Source organism: Trichoderma breve, assembly GCF_028502605.1.
Source record: "Trichoderma breve strain T069 chromosome 7 map unlocalized scaffold00008, whole genome shotgun sequence".
Taxonomy (NCBI): domain Eukaryota; kingdom Fungi; phylum Ascomycota; class Sordariomycetes; order Hypocreales; family Hypocreaceae; genus Trichoderma; species Trichoderma breve.
Window position 1 is genome coordinate 1,247,951 of NW_026611594.1, and position 19,903 is coordinate 1,267,853.

General features: G+C 45.3%; 7 protein-coding genes across 7 annotated transcripts; 6 read left to right on the plus strand and 1 right to left on the minus strand.

Annotated features, from left to right (window-relative positions):
* Positions 1 to 1,667: 1,667 nt before the first annotated feature.
* T069G_11495 (cutinase domain-containing protein) lies at positions 1,668 to 2,470 on the plus strand (the record flags this gene model as incomplete). Its single annotated transcript, XM_056178700.1, has 3 exons — positions 1,668 to 1,862; positions 1,927 to 2,144; positions 2,203 to 2,470. The coding sequence occupies 3 exons, from the start codon at positions 1,668 to 1,670 to the stop codon at positions 2,468 to 2,470; spliced, it is 681 nt and encodes a 226-aa protein (XP_056023574.1).
* Positions 2,471 to 5,982: 3,512 nt separating this feature from the next.
* Positions 5,983 to 7,160, plus strand: T069G_11496 (uncharacterized protein; the record flags this gene model as incomplete). The annotated part of the gene is made up of 3 exons (XM_056178701.1): positions 5,983 to 6,638; positions 6,714 to 6,858; positions 6,921 to 7,160. 3 exons carry the CDS (start codon positions 5,983 to 5,985, stop codon positions 7,158 to 7,160), a joined length of 1,041 nt encoding a protein of 346 aa, XP_056023575.1.
* A 3,380-nt stretch (positions 7,161 to 10,540) lies between these two features.
* Positions 10,541 to 11,282, plus strand: T069G_11497 (uncharacterized protein; the record flags this gene model as incomplete). Its single annotated transcript, XM_056178702.1, has 2 exons — positions 10,541 to 10,917; positions 10,988 to 11,282. The coding sequence occupies 2 exons, from the start codon at positions 10,541 to 10,543 to the stop codon at positions 11,280 to 11,282; spliced, it is 672 nt and encodes a 223-aa protein (XP_056023576.1).
* Positions 11,283 to 12,461: 1,179 nt separating this feature from the next.
* Positions 12,462 to 13,476, plus strand: T069G_11498 (acetyltransferase (GNAT) family domain-containing protein; the record flags this gene model as incomplete). The annotated part of the gene is made up of 2 exons (XM_056178703.1): positions 12,462 to 12,563; positions 12,619 to 13,476. The coding sequence occupies 2 exons, from the start codon at positions 12,462 to 12,464 to the stop codon at positions 13,474 to 13,476; spliced, it is 960 nt and encodes a 319-aa protein (XP_056023577.1).
* Positions 13,477 to 15,418: 1,942 nt separating this feature from the next.
* On the plus strand, positions 15,419 to 16,459 carry T069G_11499 (uncharacterized protein; the record flags this gene model as incomplete). Its single annotated transcript, XM_056178704.1, has 1 exon — positions 15,419 to 16,459. One exon carries the CDS (start codon positions 15,419 to 15,421, stop codon positions 16,457 to 16,459), a length of 1,041 nt encoding a protein of 346 aa, XP_056023578.1.
* A 352-nt stretch (positions 16,460 to 16,811) lies between these two features.
* Positions 16,812 to 18,002, minus strand: T069G_11500 (ankyrin repeats (3 copies) domain-containing protein; the record flags this gene model as incomplete). The annotated part of the gene is made up of 1 exon (XM_056178705.1): positions 16,812 to 18,002. One exon carries the CDS (start codon positions 18,000 to 18,002, stop codon positions 16,812 to 16,814), a length of 1,191 nt encoding a protein of 396 aa, XP_056023579.1.
* Positions 18,003 to 19,349: 1,347 nt separating this feature from the next.
* On the plus strand, positions 19,350 to 19,851 carry T069G_11501 (uncharacterized protein; the record flags this gene model as incomplete). The annotated part of the gene is made up of 2 exons (XM_056178706.1): positions 19,350 to 19,544; positions 19,615 to 19,851. 2 exons carry the CDS (start codon positions 19,350 to 19,352, stop codon positions 19,849 to 19,851), a joined length of 432 nt encoding a protein of 143 aa, XP_056023580.1.
* Positions 19,852 to 19,903: the final 52 nt, after the last annotated feature.

A 19,903-nucleotide genomic window follows, 5' to 3' on the forward strand; every position in this document is an offset into this window, starting at 1 on the left:
CACGTTGATTGTAGGCCCTCAGCATCAGGAATTGTGAAATGACGATCAAGCTGAGTTGCTCCGCGTAGACTACTATATGCGAAATGAAAATCCATACGTATAGTAGGAAAATGGAAAAGAGACGAAATGAAACGAGAACCCGGCTCTACACTCATCCTGTTTTCCAATTGAAGGGACCATCAGTATTCCACCAACTAATCACCTTCTCATTGTGCTGCACGGACGGTTACCACAAGTGGTGGTCAGATAGGACAGCCACGAGAGGCTTAGAAGTCTCGAGGTTACAATTCCACTTTATTGGCTAGGTATCGTGGTATACGCATGAGATCCCTATAAAAGGGCCCATCCATAGAAGATGGTTGTATCCAAAGGCGTTAAAAATAAGATTCCTCTGGTATCCTCTTCTACCTCTCTCTTAGAAATAGTGTCTTTTGAGGTACCACCCTAATGACCTTCTTTTGCTCAAAGTCTTGATGAATTGCTAACTATGATAAGTGTAGCGTACAACGACAGCCTGCCACATAAACTTCAAGAGTTAACATTTTCTCCTACTGTCTAAGTAGTATCATTTTCGGCTCAAGAGGCACATATAATTCCACTTTCTTATAGTTGGCTTACTTTTTACCCTGTACCCCTATTAGAGTGACGTATTTAGCTCGAGACAACTCATATACTCGCGAAAGACAAGGGACTTACGAATGAGGAAGAAACCCTGCTCCATATATGGAGTTATGCTTAAATAAACTTCGATCCCTAATGCTAGTGAGGTCACTTAGCGCATCACTAACAAAGGTAGGCGGGGGCCTCCAAAGATACGCTAACTGTTGCTGCCATTATAAAACTTCCCGCATCAACACATTTGGTCTTTATTCAGACGATAAGATGATGCATACATATGATCGTATGCAGATACCTAGTTTGGATACTCTTTCGATGTTTAATTGCCAGCTAAATGTCGATAGTTGATGTTGGGCCTAGCTGAGCTACGTTTTATCCACTGTTGTAGACGTATTCGCAACTAATACTCGTTCAAGGATAGACGGTACATAAGTGGTCTACGTGATGGTCACCTTGCCAAGACGGAAGGCCACCTGAAGCGTATGCTTAGCTCTATGACTTGCATCAGTAGAATTGAAAGAAAATCCGAGTCATAATAGAAGCCGAGGCACAATGCACTCCGGATTGCGGGGTACGTAGCATGGCGATAGATCTAACATCTACTGTCACGGCATTATAGACTAAAAGGTCGTTTAGAATACATGGGGTATCTGTTACTCTCTCCCATTTTGGTAACAATAGACTTGGCATACAGGCTGCAGCATGCTGCAGCCTATTACATGCCCTGTCCCGAGGTTATCGGAAATCTGAAGGCAGGCACTATCCCTCTTTGATTGAGTGTTGCGAACTGAGAGAGTGGAAAGAGAAATAGCCTTTTCTGAGAGAGATTCTCAAGCGTTGCCAAATCCATAACCAGCCAAGTTTAAGCTGCAATTTTCATTTAGTAAGAAGATGTTTGGTGCAGGTGGAACAAGATGTAGCGACATTAGTCTTGTATAAATACCCCGTTGGATACCCATAGTTCTCCTGATTGACGACCAAGTTCAAACTTAGATCTCAGGACAAGATTCACAGATTGCATATCAATATATATCTCACTAATAACGGTAATGAAGTTCCTTCATCTCTTACCATATCTAGCTCTGGCAGCTGCTGTTCCTATACAACATGCTGCAGAGGGTGTAGCGTCTCTCGCCAAGCGCCAGCTAAGCACAACACGAAATGAACTCGAATTAGGGAGCTCATCTGCCTGCCCCCGAGTTATCTTTATTTTTGCTCGTGCCTCTACAGAAATTGGTAACATGGTGAGTGTTGCACATATAATGTTCACATATAATGTCTTTCTGAATTCTAACGGAAACCTCATAGGGAGCATCTGCTGGTCCAGCCGTCGCGAACGCTCTTGAGAGCCATTATGGTGCCTCTCAAGTGTGGGTTCAGGGCGTTGGCAGCCCGTACACCGCTGACTTGGCTTCGAACTTTCTCCCTGGGGGGACGAGTCAGGCCGCCATCAACGAGGCAAAGCGTCTCTTTAATGAGGCAAACCAGAAATGCCCTAACTCAGCAATCGTTGCAGGTGGCTACAGGTGACTATGCTGCTCATACTATTCGCAGATATCTTGCATTCTAACGCATGACGTATAGTCAAGGTACTGCGGTCATGTCGGGTTCTATTTCCGGCCTGAGTTCCACCGTTCAAAACCAGATCAAAGGTGTTGTACTCTTTGGATACACGCAAAACTTCCAAAATGGGGGCGGCATACCAAACTTCCCGAGCTCTAAGCTTGACGTTTTCTGTGCAGCAACTGATGCAGTTTGTTACGGCACCTTGTTTATTCTCCCTGCGCACTTTCTGTATATAGATGAAGCAGCTGATGAGGCCCCCGATTTTCTTATCAACCGGATCGGTTAGTTAAAGATCCTGGGCCGATAGGACGGCCTCGGCTTCTGTTCGGCTGCTCAACAGCGTGAGGATATGCTAGGAAGATGGATTCAACTTGACCAATGAACTTCGGGTTCAGAGGGTATGTATACGCGGAGAGGGGATTTGATCTGACGCGCCAATTGGAAAATCGAGATAGCAGATCTACCACAGTAAGACTATACTCAATTGACCCTGAATGCCATTTATGGAACGCAATGGCCATCCAAGTGATAGCTGTGTTGATATTTTTTAGTAAAGCGTTTCATGTGAATCAACTTTATCATTTTGTTCTACACGAATACACAGCCATTGAAGTGATAATATTTGCGAAGAGGCGAGGTGTCTCTTTCAATATGTATGTGCTTGGTAGTAAGAGCGGGCTAAGTTACAACACATTTGGAATGAACATATTCTCATATAGCTCTAAGAGCAGCTATACAAGAAACGATCACCCTGATACTTAGTGCGAATGATTTATCCAGGATATAACGCCGAAGGGGGGCAGAAGATCATATAATATTATAGGCTAGTGCAAAAATACGGCCTTTCATATCTTGGTCATAACTGAAGGAGAGGAGTTCCTAATGTGACAAACATAACGTTTGCATTGCAACAACAGTTCATTACCCCTCAGAGTGGAAAAAAAATGTACCGGTAAAAATTATGGATAAGGTGCGATTTGCATACCGGATTCTGTATTCATATCGGTGGCGTTTTGGTGGCTTTGAATTGCCAAGATACAACGAGACAACGGCGCCGGGAACCAACTCTGCAAACTAATACCATTGGAATACCCACACAACGAGTAGTCGAACACAATGAGACAATTTATATACTGCGATGGCAAGAAAAATAATACGTAGGTACACTGGTTGCGAAGCTCCCGGAATAGACACGATTTTTGGTGATTGTATGAAGGTTGGTGAGGAAGCAGGAGGACCCAGTACGCGCGCCAGAAGTTGACAAAATTTGCAGATAACTGCGGCGGGGTATGGGTAGATTTGTAGTTGATATGTTTACGTGTCAAAACAGCAGAAGGCTTCCCAGACTTGTCCCAAAAGAGCCGCAGCCCATAAAGTTCCGACCGCAAAGGGTTGACAACTTGGAATCGCCTGCTCAGCTAGGTAACATCACGTGTGTGTAAGAGCCTAGACTTGGGTTCATGTCTGTTTCGGGTGGATCGTTGCCATGCTGGAAGCTGAACTTTTTCCCCGGATATCCATGCATGCAGCTTCCCCACACGGTTGCATTTGAAACGATAACCTCGGGATAATATAGAGCATGGTGAAGCAGGATTCTTTACTTGTGTCACAGATGAAAATTAAAATATTGAACGATTGCCAATACAATTGCATGCATACATACACGTTCTACGTTTCAAACTACTGTGTATGCAAGCTTAGCAAGCTAGAGTTGGTTCCTGCTGCAGCTATTCGCTTAGGGGGAACCAGGAACCAATAGCCAAATTTTCAAGCTCCAAATGGTTCGGACGATTTTCTAGCCGTGTCGGAATATTCCATATTGATAGGTAGCCTGCTCGCACTAAATAAGATCATTATATTCAACACAAGCTAACTACTGCTCGTACGAGTATGTATGAACGCGTTCCATAACTGTTTCTTCTTGCCGATTGCCCGAGTCAGTTGCTCCGCAGCGCGCGCACCTTATCGCACTCCCCGTTACTCGTATTCGATCCGGTCGGGATGTGGTAATTCCTACAGGTGTCATCCCCAGTCTTCCCTGGGGTAAAGAGAAACTCTTTGTCATAGATTGACTGTTATATTACTCTATTCTCTAGCCTTGCCCACTAGGTCACGATTGATGCTGCCTTATTCAATACTCCGCATTAGAATTACTCTCGTTTGTGATATAAGTTGGATAGGTGGGAAAAAATCATTCAGCTGGGCCCCCTACCCAGAAGTTAAGTGGGCTGTTCTCATGAACATGGAAATTTGTCCCACTCATGATAAGCTCGTCATGCAAATAATTTCTCTTTTCTCTGCTCCGTATACAGAACTACAGACTACTAGTACTCGCACCATTAGACGCCACCTCCTTCATCGCTAACGATGGGATTGAGTAGCGCTGATATATTTATGGGGGTCCAGAGCTGATAGGCCCTCTCCCCAGCTGATTGCGCTCGTTTTAGCAACCATGAGCCCCTCTGCGACCCATTTGTAACGACGGGTTTGTGGGGATATGGAACCACTGCCTGTAGATGATTGAGCAGAATCTTGCTGGGTGAATGTCGATGAAAGCATTGGACACAGGATCGGCGTTGGAACGTTTACATACGTACAGACATTGGACCGTCCAAATCCACGATGAAATTGTAGATTATGCACCACACGTTGCGTCTTCTGTCCTTATCTAGGCGAGAACACCAATTAAGACCAAGTCCGGTTAAATTTCCGTTGCAGATTCTTGAGGGATGGTATCCTGAAATTACGCCAGGAGGGAAGAAAAACGATTGCTCGCGAGAACTCGGAACGAGTTACCAGTCGTCCGATGAGCAATAACTATTACTGAAACAAGCTTCGCCTGATGCAGGGGAAATGATTTATTTCCGAAGCCGGAAGGTCCTGGGCGAACTTCTAGCTCGTCTAAGCTCGTCTTCCCATCAATCGGCGTCGTTGGAGGGCGTTCAATCAGCCGCACTTCCGCCCCGCTCCAAAACAAGGAGTATCCCCGGGGCTAGTACTTGCAGCCATCAATCGTATTCTAGAATGTCAGTTCGCCCAACGACCGCACAAGCCAATTGTTAGTGAGTCTCGAGCCTCGGTCCCTGTCACTATCAGTCTTATCGGTCTAGTGTGTGGTGATGGCGTTGTTCTGTTGCAAAGGTCCCGCCAGGGGGGATGCAGAATTGAGGGCCGATCCCGCAATCTTCAGCAACCGGGTTTGGAACTCGATTTTGCCCGCAGCAGTTCGTGGGACCCTGGAACGATGAAATAATTTTCAGGGGACATTTCGAGTTTTGCTATTGATAGATTTGGAATTGGCAAGATTCTTGGCCCAAGGTCGCCCTAAGTTGAACCTCAGGCAATCTAGCCCTTAGTCCATCAACTTGGAATCGCCCCCTGACTCAGGATTTCTCTGCCAAGCTGCAGGACCTTTGCGCTAACATCGCCCGCTGCAAACGATCTACTGCAAAGACAGGGATCAAATATGGGATGCTACTGAAAAGACGTGATAAGGTGGTTTAGCAAAAGACAAGGGGCCATAATGACGCCAAAAGGGAAATGTCTCGCGCGGCCATATCCTGCCTTTGAACGCTTGCATCTCCACGTGGCGAGTGCATAATATCTGTATGCCTCTTCGCTACCGCTGATCATTTTCCCTTCTCCCTTGCATCTCTTTTGTAACCTTGTCAGTGCTTTTCCCGGAGTGGTCTTGACCCTACCAAGAGGGGACAAGCAAAACCTCGAAGAAGAAGTCGGGTCCAATGTGCACAGCGCCTATCTCGGAAGAAGCAGCACGGACGCAACAAGTATTCCAAGATGGACGCAGAATTCATGGACCAGTTGTGGAGTGAGCGGCACTATGGAACACCGCTCGCCATCATCTTCATGGTGCTGCCAACGGTAGCTGTCGGCCTACGATTGTACGCGAAGATTACCGCTCATCAGCCAATCGAGATCAGCGACTACTTCTCCATTGCAGCATGGCTGAACACGGCAGCCTTCTTCATATCATTACTGGTGGCTGTGTATCTGCCGCCATCGTATCTTGATAATCCGGATGGCATCGATGTGCCCGTGTCCAAGATTACATTCTCTCTAAACTTATTATGGGCGGCGGCCTGCTACTGCTGCAAACTGTCGATCCTTTGCCTTTACTACCGCCTCCTCAGCACGCCATCAAGTACATTCCGTCTAGCAGTCAAAATCATGTTTGTCCTCACAGCTTGCGTCGGCATTGCAAGTGTCCTGGGCTTCCTCTTAGTATTCCGAGATATGTCATGGTGGTGGTCGACGGGCATGAAGACTCATCCGGCCGCCCAGGCGAATCTGATCAGAATGAACGAGGCTATCGACATCCTCTCGCTTCTAACAGATGCCATTCTGTTCATTATGCCGTTGCCTGTCATCAGAAAGTTGAGTCTCAGCAAGAGCAAAAGACGACTTCTAATCGGACTCTTCTCCCTTGGATTCTTGTAAGTCACCACCAGTTTGGATATTGGATGGAGTAAAAGGATGATGCGCTGACACTGTGTTTGAAACCATTATAGGACCTGCATTGAAGTTATCGTTAGAATTATTACTACATACGGCTTCAATGGTGCTTTAGATGCTATCCAGGTTCAAGTCCTACTAATGGGTATCGAGCCATCCATGGGTATCACACTCTGCTGTTTGCCCGTTTTCCTGCGATTAGTAAGTCTCAAAGCTAGATACAAAGGCGTTGATACATTTGCTAACCGGATATCTTTAAACAGTTCCGAAAGGGTCAACAGAACTCCAGTGGCCGCAACTACGCTTCCGGAGAACGTGGCGGCTTCTACTCTCTCGGTCCAGTGAGTGCCAAGCGATCAACAACACGAGATCCTGACGGAGCGCTGCTAGATTCAACCCTCGGCAAGCCGAAGCCAGTTCTAGTACAAACCGAAATCACTATACATTCTTCACGTAGCGGATATAACGACTCTATTGAATCTCAGGAGGGGTACTGGAAATAGAGCCATTGTTGGTCCTCAGTTTAATTGCTAGACATGTTGAGCAATCATATGAGCGAATGATGAATTTGTACGTTAATATAATTATGTTAAAATACCCAATGATTGTTGAACCAAGTGTGTCCTCTGCTGCTTTATACCGCTTCAATGCAAAGGCTGGGGAGTGGTCTTTTACTGAACCGGTTACCACAACGTTATTAAATCCTCCTCCCGTTTATAAATACCACTGCTATATTGCTTCAAAGTCAGATTCCTCTCTCCAAGCACTCTACTGTAAGTATAAAAGAAGTAAACCTTTTTTTGTCATAAACATCGAAATACGTCTACAATAAGTCCTCCGCGAAATGCTCGACAAGAAGCCCTTGAAGAAGCCAAGAAACACCCTGCCCATGAATTGACCATCTCATCCTCCAATTTTCCAAAATTTCCGCGTCTTCGTTAGTCACTAAAAGCGTGCTGCCGCCATACTGGTTATCTAAACAACATCACATCCGGTAATATGTCGCGTGTCGAACGGCTGCTGCCTACTTGCCTACGCAGTTCATTTAAGGCTAGGCCTGATCACAACATGCCTTGGCTCGCAATTCCACAAATCTATACCCACGGCTTATACCACTTTTGGGCTGAGCGGTATATTTACTTGTCAATGATAGGTATAGATAGTCTTTTTCGCGTGTATAGTCTTCCGCGTATGCGGAACACTGGTGGCGATGATTCATGGCAGTGGAGAAAACTTGGACTTCACCCCTCTTTTCTCCTAAAGGCGGGGCAGCCTCTGGTCGATGAAACGCTACGCCATTTGACCATCAGTGGATAGCAGCCTGTGGCCCTGGAAAGGATTGGAGCTTGTTTGCCTTTGACAAAGTCGAAGTTGCCATAAATTCCCGTAACCTTGATGATCAGTGCCCTGATGGCTTGCGCCATACACGGCTTACCCCTTGACCCTTACGCAGATCCAGCTAGCAGCCCATTTCGCGCCTCACGAAATCGTTCTAAATGCTCTTAAAAAGTTTTTCATTGGTGAACACCATATCAATTGTGACGTTTTCATACCCCTTCACCAAATCATGACTTCGTGAGTCAGGCTCTCATGGAGAAATTTGACTATGCAGGCCCAAATAACTTGCTCGTCAATCAAGATCTGTGCCGCTGTTGCGTCTGTGAGCAGATGATGGGGCACAGAAACATCGCTTAGAGCCTGCTCCAACGCCACCTCAATCTTGGCGAGTGGTGGTAGTCACGAAACTTGTGCCGGTCCAGATTATCCGTAGGTGTTCGCGTCCCGGACAAGGTGATTTGACTGTTGTGTATGATCGGTTTCAGGTTGTAGGCCTAATAGTTTACTCATGTGAATGCAAGCCCTATGGCCATCTGGGCGCCCGACTGGCCAGGGAGCCGACATCTTCTGCAGCTAGGCGAATGGGCGAATGAACGTCATAAAATTGATGCTACTGGAATCACCAACCTTTTTTCCTCAGTCTAGATGGTATATTCTATCCGAATTCTACTTCTAAACCCATTGTGAACACCAATAATCACGCATAGATGAGGCAATCATCCTTTAGGGACTGTGCGAAGCATCCAGTCATACTCAGAACTGTGAAGCACTTTAGATATCCCCATCACTTTTTTGATGTCCTCATCATTAAGTTACAATTTTCCAGCTTCCAAAAAACGAGATGCTCTACTAGGTTCTTCTGTCGGACGTGCAACTAAACACCCGCCCGCCAAGCCGTTCCGCTTTCCACCGCCCCATAGTCGAATGATCCCCTTGTGAAGCCCCTCTGATGATACTACCTTGCCCAGGGTTGATCTTGAAGACGTATCGTCGAAGATAAAGGTTTCAGAAAATAATCACACACATGGCAATGAGAAAATTTCGCGAGGCGACAGAAAGTATCGGTTTAAGAAGTTTTATTTTATTTTCTATCTTTTTTCACTCTTTTTCCTTTGCTTTCCTTTTCTGTTCTTTACTTTTCTTTTTTTTGCCCTTGGCAATCTGAGGCTGTCTTACCCTACGGCTGCACGAATTAGATGCGAGGCCGTCAGAACCTAAAAAAGACTCACCATTTATCGCCATACGCGGTCCCTGCAAAACAGGGCTGTTTCTTAATATGTCGTATACAATTGAGAGTTATATGCAGAAGTATCTATCTCATAGGGCATTCGGTTTCAGAACAAGAGCACCATCGAATGAATACGTAATTTAATGTGTTACAATTTGTTGCAATAAAAAGTCAAGCGCAATACATATGTGAGTCTGCTGTAGGTTAGCATGCTGATCGATCGTCGGTCCCCTCAAGGTGGTGCGCACGACAATACTATATAGCTGTTGCTGCGTCTCACTCTGAATGAGTCACCTCCTTATGATGGCGATTAAATTAACATGCTAAATTTATTTGCACTGAACGTGTTGTGTATTCTTGACTCATAAGTACCGTCCTCCTGCTGACTGCAAGATATCGTCCACACCTAAGTGAATTCTGCCATATAATAACCCCCCTAGAAGATTTTCCAGGTAAGCGAGCATGGGCTTAGTATTCTATAATTGGTAGTTGGAGCTTCAAGGCCATGAAGAAGCCTAAGAAAGTCGATACTAAACAAACTAGTTTTATTGTTAGTGACCACTATGTTGTAATTGCATGCCCGGAGATGCTCTATGGCTAGTATGCCAATGCTTGATACAAATGTCCAAGAGCTGTGGTGCCATGAACGAATTGTGGTAGCAAAGTCTAAAAATAAGGATCTCCTCAAAGAGCTAGATGTCAGATAAGCTCGAATCCAAGCCAAGCTAATGGGATACGAGCTTGGTAGAATTCATTGTTTGGGGGCTGTGATTTCCCGCATATAAACAGCTTGCTCCACTATTCGATCCTTGTTTTACTTGTATTGTGAAGACCTCTACTCCATCATCATACCTACGATTGTACAGAGTGTCTGTAAGGCAGACACGTCACAGTGCTGATACTGCACATAAGCTGGACCACGGCCCCTGATTGTTCACTATTGTGAGACAAATTTATACCTAATTTTGGGGCTGGTGGGCTGTATAGTAATTCTCAAGCCAATAAGACCAAACTGCTTCCTTAAATAGATGCTGCAGAGACTGGGTTCGGAGATCGGAGTATAGTAGATGACATGAATTGACCTTTAGCTCCGAGTTGTATTCCCGGTATTGCTCTGTATGTGGACTGAGTATAATTGGATTAGTCACAACCCTGGCTCTTGGCATCGAGTAAGGCTCAACGGGAGTAAGCACAGGAAAACTACAATAAGGCTTAATACTCCAGCTTTTGTTCTGTTATAGACAGTCCAAACTCTAGTCAATCGACAATCCTCCTTTCTTGAATATCTTCAGACGAGCCTAACTGATCGCTGCGAAGATGTCACACGCACCCGTCGGAAACTCGCCCTTCCTCAAGCGCGTGCTTGTTCCATTCTGGGTTATACGGATTTTAATTATGGTAGTTGAAGTTGCCATATATGCCTTCGGAATTGGAATCATTGCTTCAAATAAAGAAAGGATTGACCAGAGGGTCTTCACTGGCTCATTGGCCGTCTTCGCCGTTATGGAGGGCATTCTCGTCATCTGTCTACTTCTTGATATAGTCTGTATTATCAAGCGAGCACGCCGGACACTCTCACCCAAATTCTTCTTTGCGATAAACCTCATCCAGACAACGATATTTGTCGTATTATTTGTCTTGTCTATTCTTGGCGGACAGACAGTACTCAGCTTGATTCTGAATATTGCCATTGTGTAAGACCGCGATTACCTATAACTCCCCCTTGCCACAAATTGAATTTCCTCTAAAACACGCTGATAATAGGCTATCGTTCATTGGACTCCTTGTATATGCTTCTATCATCTTTCACCAAGATCGCAAAGGAACTCTACGGGGTAGTTACACACCGGCGGCACAATTTGCCGAATCTACCAAACTGGCGACGTCAACGCATTATGATTCCTCATATACAGGAGCAAAAAGCACTGAAGAAAAGGCTTTCCCTACTTCAGCTGCCTACGAACCCGATCGAACACGCATGTACTATGATACGCCGGCACATCATAGCCCTGACGATGTGCATCAGACAAATCGCCAAGAGGCGCACGAATATGTGTAAATAGCAATTTTTCCATAGTTATAGTTATTAAGATAGACATGCCATGTCTACTTCAAAAAGCATTATCTAACGCAAAGTTATTGAGGTCTATAACTCAAGAGTCTATATATCTCTAAGTCCAGTGCCGGGAATCGCGCGCGGAATACGTATGTTGCTCCTGACAGTTTGATGAAAGAACAAAATACAAAATTTCAGTAGGAAAGAGCCCCTCTAATGAGTTCAACCGGCTGCGCCATATTAGTTGTTCCTTAGCTGTTGGTGTAAGTGAGATTGGACTTCTCTTTTAGGTGGCATTTTATTTATGATCTTTGGCAATTCCTGCCTTAGCTTTTCGCCGTAGTTCTTATGATGAGGCCTTAGCGAGCCCAGCTTGCCTTTACTGCCCCCGGCAAATTTGGTTCGGGATAGAAACAATGTATTAACTATGGGATTAATATAAAAATACCTTCCCATTAAAAAGATATAATTATTCACGAGGAAAAGGGAAGGAAAAGAAAAGAAACTGTCGCTGTTTCCACCGGTGTTAGTTCTTCCACGACCAGAGTGAGATTAGCTTCTTAGTGTATTTAGTACATAGATAGGTTGGCTAGAGAGGTGGTAAGCTGTTAAGAGCTTCTGTCATCGGCTAACCCAGAGATGAACTTAAACAGGTCACAGTGTTGATTAGCATTAATATAGCAGTGCCCTTCTCAAAATATATACAGATAAAAATGCCAAAATGTCATCTATTTCTACCTGGGAACAGATTTGTTCTTAAACTAAAGTTCTCTATCGTGTTCCGTTCCAAAATTGGCATCACGCGATCGTCGTATCGAATTCACATGAAATCCTTCAGGTCCACATCCACCAAAGTCTGGGTTCAGAATTGCCGCAGCCAGCGGGGTTGCATAAGCACTACTGCGTAGTGCTCTAGACAATCAATGACGGGTTTTACTGAGCAGTATTTGCTGTAAACCTGCAAGCAAGCTGGCAGCGGTGTGACCCAACCTCCCAGGGGATACTCGTATATGTATATCGGGCTCCATGCAATTTGACCCCGCTAACTACAAAGTTCATTTTTTGCTGATAAATTTGAAACAGAGCCTTGCCATCGTATCGGGCATAACGACTCGAAACATATGTCTGCATCGCGTGCTGAGAATCCGAATTCGATAGAAGCAACTAGCTCCTGGAAATAGAATGCCGGTCTTTGAGAGTTCATCCGACTTTACCGTTCGATCGGGAACGTCTCTGGATGAGGTAAAGGATCTTTGGTGGAGCCGGATGAGAGATTTAGGATGGGTAAAGCTCAGGTCTTGGATGCATTTACGTGATGAAAGGAACTAATGGATGATAGAATCGAGATGACTTGGATGCTAAAACGCACTTTACAGTTGCGAGAAATGGCGAAGACTGGCTCATTGTAATCCCGAAGGACAAAAAAGAACCTTCTGGGATGGTGATTGGTTTCCAATACCCTAACCAAACCGGCTGGGTTGGCTTCTTCATAATTAACAAGGAGTACCAAGGCAGAGGATGGGGAAGGATTTTATTCAATGTAATGCTTGATTCGTACAAGCAGAATGGCATTCACACCGTCGGCTTGGATGCAGTACAAGAGCAAGTCGCAACGTATGGAAGGCGGGGGTTTGTTGAGGCAACGAGGCTCAAGCTCATGACACGCGTATCGACAACCGAGTTACCAGTCAATTACGGAGAAAAAAAGCCCAAGGACGGCTATACGGTAACTGATATAAAGGAAGTTGATGAGAGCAGCCTGGCAGCCCTTGATCATATGCATACTGGCCTCCAGCGACCGGCACTTTGGACCAAAGACGCTTTATTCTCCCGCCCAGATGCTTTCGGCTTTGCTATCTCGAACAGCTCGAAGGAGTTGCAGGGGGCTATTTTGGTCCGTCGCTGTGAACATGGACACCGAGTTGGGCCTTTGATAGCAGATTCTATCGATCACGCGTCTCTCTTACTTCAGCTCGCTATGACACATCCAAGCGTGTCGTCATCTACTGGAAGCCTAATCGCCGAGGTATTTGGTGCAAATGAAAATGGCATGAAAGTCTTCTCAGAATTAGGCTGGGAGTGGGCAGGGTTGGACTATCATAGGATGTGGCTCAATGGCCAAGTGCCTGTTGAGCAGCAAGAAGGTGGACAGGGGCCAAGAGGGATGTTTGCCGTCTTTGATGCGTCTGAAGGCTGATTCTATGGATAAGAAAGGCAGATTGTTCTCCAAGTGCATACTGGAGCATACCCGGCAGGTTGACTAGAAGGGGGTATCTAGCATAAAGAGGGGAGAACAAACCCCGTCTCTTGTGAAGATTTGACAAGTATATCCTTCGTTTCAACCTCGTTTTACGGACGAGGCTGCACCCACTGGGCCTAGAACCGCAACAATGAGGAGACACTCAACTTGTGCGATATCGAAGTCAACTCCAGGGCCAGCCATAATTTTGGGAGCTGGCCACTGCTTCCCATATGTAGTCCACGCCCTCGCCTGTTCTAGCACACAATTGCCGTCATGTCGCTGCTCAGAGCCTGTTTCGCTGGCGGTACCGACTCGAAGGTGGCGAGGTATGCATCTGATAGCATGCCGCACGTAACTTCCGTACCACATAAGGAGGCGCATCAGAGTTTATCGTCCAAGCTAAGGCCAAGCTGGGCGGTAGATGCTTTGATACCTTTGATTGACGCTCGAGTTTGGTAGATTTGTGTATTAGAGGCCCAATGGCTCGTGCCTGGGCTGTAGCGGGACCGGCCCATTACTACTCTTTAGCTCGCACAGAACAAATTGTAGTCTTTCGCACTTGATGGCCGTTTATCCCCAGCGATTCACAAATTGGCCCTGGGTAGTAGCAATCGGTGTTGACCAAATTTAGTTCTAGATCCAGAATCGTATTGCCGAAGACCACGATGTAGGGTCGTTGCTTTAGGTAGATAACTGCCCTAAAACTGCGACAGATGCCTCAGAAAATGCGCCACTGCTCGTGTCTATGAATGGATCGCTAGCTGAGTTCGTAGCCGAAGATCTAGGAAGCGTGTCGTCAAGCCCCAGGTATGTCGCGATATTAGTTCCAACATTGTCGCGCGGATGTGTTGTCGTCGCCGTCGTGGTTTCAAGAGAGAATGGATAGAGATGCCTGGAATTGCTCTTTTTGAGGAGTGAATGTTGCTTGTCGGAATTAACGGGTGAAAGTTGGGCAAAGTCGAGATGCACACTGTTGTTGGCGTGATGGATTGTCAATGTATGCGAATGGAGAATTATTGAAGATGCATCTCCCAAAAAGCGTCAGAATTTAGTGCTGATAGTGATCATCTCTACGCTATCTCCGACTCCTGTCGGACTCTACCTAGCATGGAGGCTCAGACGTAGGCACCTAGCTGGTTGGCTGGCCAACCCTAAATCCGAATTGGACACATAGAATATACAGCTTTCTTAACAGCTGTGCCGTAGCACCTTCAAGAGACATAACCTTTCAGAGTGCCTATACGCTATCTTTTTTGTAGACTCAGGAATAGGTAACCGTTGTATTATAGCACAAGTGTCGGAACTATCTGATGTTTCATCATGGCACCAACAATATTATGGACGCTATAAAGCACGACAAACACGCATGAATGGAGCAACCTTAGGGGTTTACCCTTTTTAATGGCCTGCAATATTAAATGTATCGTGTACTATTTTGTCACTATTTCAACTCTCAGCTTAACTAATGTATCTGGATTTCTTTCATCTTCCTCCCTTTACCACAAAAACACTTCGAAACGTCGATGTGGGCACTCCGTGCATATTACAAGGAGCGGCCGTAAGCGGCCGCCGTCTGCCGCGCCATGAGAAGGCAAAACCCAGGTAGTACCATTAGGCCTGCTAGGGATTAAAGCTACTATATCATGATGACAATTAGTTGTGAGGCATCATATAGCTGCTAGTTATTCTGTAATAATTTATCAGCATTGTAAGTCAGTTTGTAATCTACCATAATGTAATCAACATAGAACTGGCGAAAGAATTGGTGCAAGAGAGCTGTAGGGGTATAAAAGCATCATAGGTATTCCATTATATTACAAGTGTCTCTCATCAACATTCTTGTGTCATCTTTTTGGAAGCCAGTTCTAGTCTCAACATAGGTACTACGACCTACAAAATGTTTCTCAAACTTCTCGTGTTTATGATAGCCATTGGTGGCTCCGTGCTAGGCGGTCCCATTAATACACCTGGATTTCCTGCAGCACGAGTAGTTACTCAACTTCCCAAGGAAACTTGGTTGGAGAGCATTGTTGTACGCCGTAATGGCGATATTCTTGCGACAAGCCTCTTCTACTCCTCGAATATTTTCACAGTAACCCGACCATCCTTTCACGCAGATAACAAGGCTCAGGTTCTCGCCTCCGTTCCGGAAGTTAATAGCCTCCTCGGCATAACTGAGTTGCCTGGATCATATGGCGAAGAAGCTTTCTTCTTTGTTGGTGGCAACTTCACCAGCCTGACGACTTTCACTACAACAGTTGGTTCGTTCAAAGGCTTTAAACTCATTTTTGATCGATATGGCAAGGCGACTGTTAAAAAGGTCAGCGATCTCGCACCAATTTCGTCATTTCCCAACGGTGTGACTGCTATTCCACAGGCCCCTGGGTCTGTGCTTATCGCCGATTCTTTCGTTGGGGCTATTGGCCGTCTAGATCTCTCAACTGGCCACTACGACCCTAAAGCTTTTGCATTTCAAGAAATGACAGTACCCGAGGGCGCAGTATTACCGATTGGTGTGAGCGCTATGAGGATAAAATGGTCTTATCTATATTTTGGAAATCCTTCGACTCAGTCAATCTATAAGGTCAAGATTGATTCCAAAGGATATCTTGTCAAAAAAGCTCAGCCCTCCTTGGTTGCAAACATTTCATCCGTGGCACCCGGTCTTGATGATTTCATATTTGACTCTCACGGAAATATTCTTCTCGCCACAAACAGCCCTGAGAACGCAATTGTTCATGTTGATGTCAAGACTGGGAAAAGCAAGCGTATAATTGGAGGTCCGACCGATCCTTTAATGCCTGATTCAACATGTCTGGCCTTTGGACGAGGTGCTTTTGATACCAATACATTCTATGTCTCCACGGGAAGGAATATCTCAGATCCAACTACTTCGGCTAGAATTGTCGCAGTTGATGCTAGCTTGTTAAACTATTAGACAGAGGGTCACGTATGGAGATAGCTTTCATATCACCATACTGTTTCGCCCCGTACAAGTGCCGTAAATTGTTTTCCTTTTTCTAACCGGGAGGTTCTGTCTTTTTTTCACTACCTAGGTAGACATATCTTTGTTTCTACCATGTACGTATGCCATGAGCATCACTGAGGTTATAGAATAATATTTATAAGAATGGATAGCTAAATATGTGGTCTAACACATCATAAGCGGAAACGTACCATATATATTCGATCCATTGATCTGGTTGCAGCTGGCCTCCTAGAATTAAATGAATATATGAGACTGATACGGGAGTAATTGCAATTTACTATGTAAACCATTATACGCTGAATTATTTGTCGCTATTGATACTTCGGATTTGGTTATAGAAATCTGCTGGCAGACCATCCAGCTCCATCTCGTCCCTGAGAAGATCTAACTTCATTCCTGCTCTAGCTAATACACTTGCTATACTGATGAATTGGGTTTCAGCTTCTGGGTGCTTGGTAAATGACTTCAGAAGAGCCAATAGCGGATCTCGACACGAGTGGGCATCAAGGTGCAGACCATGATTGACTAGCTTCTGGATCACATCAAAACGGGATTCGAAATCCTTAAAAGGCATCTCTCCCTCACATAAATAAGTAATGATCGGGGGATTGTTGACATCTGCACCGGCAGCAATGAGTTCTCCGATCGCTGCCACCTCTTTCTCACCGTATTGATCCTTTTTGGCATAAGCCCCCTTTACTAAAGGGGTGGGCGTACGAGAGCCGCAAATTAAAGACAATACGGTGAAACTGAGATCACACTCGGTAGTCTTGATATAGTAGCGCCGATTGACATCGGCTCCACCGGAGGCCAGTATCTTGATCATTTCGAAAGACGTAGGCCTGAGGCGGCCTTGATGACACGCAACCATCATTGGCGAAGATGTTCCCTCAACAAGACGCTCTTCTGTGTCTTCTTTGCTATTCTCTACTGGTACCCTAACTCGATATTTTGTTTTTCTTTCGACCTCGACATCTGCACCACTCTCCACAAGCAGCCTAGTGGATGAGACATCTTCTCGCGCCATCGCATGCAACAAAGGGGTGAAGCCAGATGAGTTGCTTCGAGACACATCTGCGCCGAGTTCAATAAGCGCTTTGGTTGCATCTCCTCTCGATAAGAACAACGGAAGCATTTGAGCACCATAGTCGATTCCACTGGAGTCATTTATATCTGCGTCATGATCGACGAGCAAGCGGATCAAATCCGCTGATCCAGAGACAGATGCGCAATGAATCGCGGCACATACTTCGGGCAAATCAGACTGCTCACGAGTCTTGTCAAGACACAGATCTGATTTATATCCAAGGCTAATATCGGCGCCTTTATTGAGAAGAAACTGTGTGATAGCAAAATGGCCACAGATGATTGCAGTTCCAAGAGGGGTAAGCCCCGCTGCCGAGTACTGATTTATCGGAACGCCTGCTTTAATGGCTTCCTCCACGCCAGAAAGGTTATCAGCTTCGATCTGGCGACACAAGTTGTCGACCATAGTATCAGCCATGGAGAAGATTGATTTGAGTTAAAGAAACAGATCGCAGATCCGCTGACATGCAATTATTGATTGGATGATACTGTCAAATATGCCGCTTAAAAAGAAGATATATATACTGCCAATGCGAAGTGCATAAGGCTACTATAGGCGACGTAAGCATTAGTTTAAAGGTAATAGGCGGGCTAGAAGGTAATTCCTCGTAACTATGGCGTTTTTGAATTGAGAATCGGCAAATGGTTGCCGATGTTAACCTTGATGATGGGACCTGTACGGTGTCGTTGGTTCGGGTTCTTCACCAGTTACAAACAGACAGCTCCACAACGCTCCCTGAATCCTCGTATACACACGAGTATGGATCCGGAGTTTCTGTCAACAGATAGATGAGAATGGTTTCGACGAGCTTCATTAACCACCGTGTTGTTGTACTATTTAAAATTCTGACCTCTGAAAGTAGGCAGCGCGCGGAACTTTTCACGCTTCAGTTCAATCTAGATGTGCTCGTTAGGGCGATGGACAGTTGTTCGCCCCACTCTCTGCTGCAAAAAGTCCATAACAATCCTTCAACGAAGAAGTGCAACAGGACCAACACGCAGGCTGCTTGAACAAAAGTAGCTAGTAAATGACGCGGACATATGCAATGATACGTAGCAGCCTAATTTGTACTTTGTAGGTTGCGTAATTGGAAACTTGCCGTGATGTCGGACTGCACTGCGATGAACAAGAGAAGATGAAATCATCTGTGCGATTTTCGGATGGAGCAAATACCGCCAAGGGGAGATTGTCGACTTAAAGCACAAGACATTGAACAGTAATTTTAACAAACATGTTGTGCGCTGTGAGTCTAAGCGAAAGATATACCTTAGCATCCTATTTCTACATTTGTTTGATACGTTTCATCTACCAAGCCTTACTTTGTACCTTTATTGAAACTATCGTAACCTTGAAGGTTATCGTGTTTGCGACATTGCTCACACTTACGCATACGCCCAAGCATACTTTCATCTTTTATTGGCTGCAATTTGAGTAACAAGACTAGCACAATGATCTATTCATTTGAACAATAAAAGCTGTTCATGTAGAAACAGTAGCGCAGTATTACCTGTTAAAAGCGACTGCTCGGTTATAAATACTTTATGTACATCGAGTGATTGCTAATTCGGAAATGTCAAGACCTCTTCGTAGTCACATGTCTTCTGGAAAAACTCACCCCGCCTCTCACATCAATTTTGATCTGTATGTTAAAAAGCTTTTACTTGCCCAAGCCATTCACTTTGAAGTTTTCATGTAGGCAGGTCTCTGGCCACCAGATATCTCCCTCTCGCCGTACACATTGTCGCATATATAATGGCAGAAACTAAGTCTACTGGCAACGACCCTTTGCCTTTTCCTGCTTTCACAGAAGAGGATTTTCTGGAGCGCGCCACTGCAGTACAAGAGCGTCTCCGTCAGGAGAATCCGGATCTGTCTGAGGCCGAACTCGATTTGAAGCTCTCCACAGGATGGCATAAACCAGCATTTGACCTGTCGCAAGTCTTGAATGTACGCATTTCTAATCTGTAGTTTCTCCATCTCATTTACTCTATCATGTAAATAACAATTGTGGTGATAGGAATCCGTCCCCATGGATATACAAAACAAACTTGTGGCGGCATGTCAAGAGTTCATAGCAGCCGAGTATTCCCGCGCGGCATTAGAAAGGTTCACATCTGAAGCCCGGACTCTGTTAGCAAGTCACGAGAAGGCGCTCCAGCTTGTTGAAGATACTATATTGAAAACCCCCAATATATGGGATCAAATGCATGAACTCGTTACAGCTGGGGCGGGGGGTGTAGATCGCGAGACGTAAAGAATAAAAGTAGGCATAGAATGTATGCCTTTCCATTTGCGAATAGCTGATG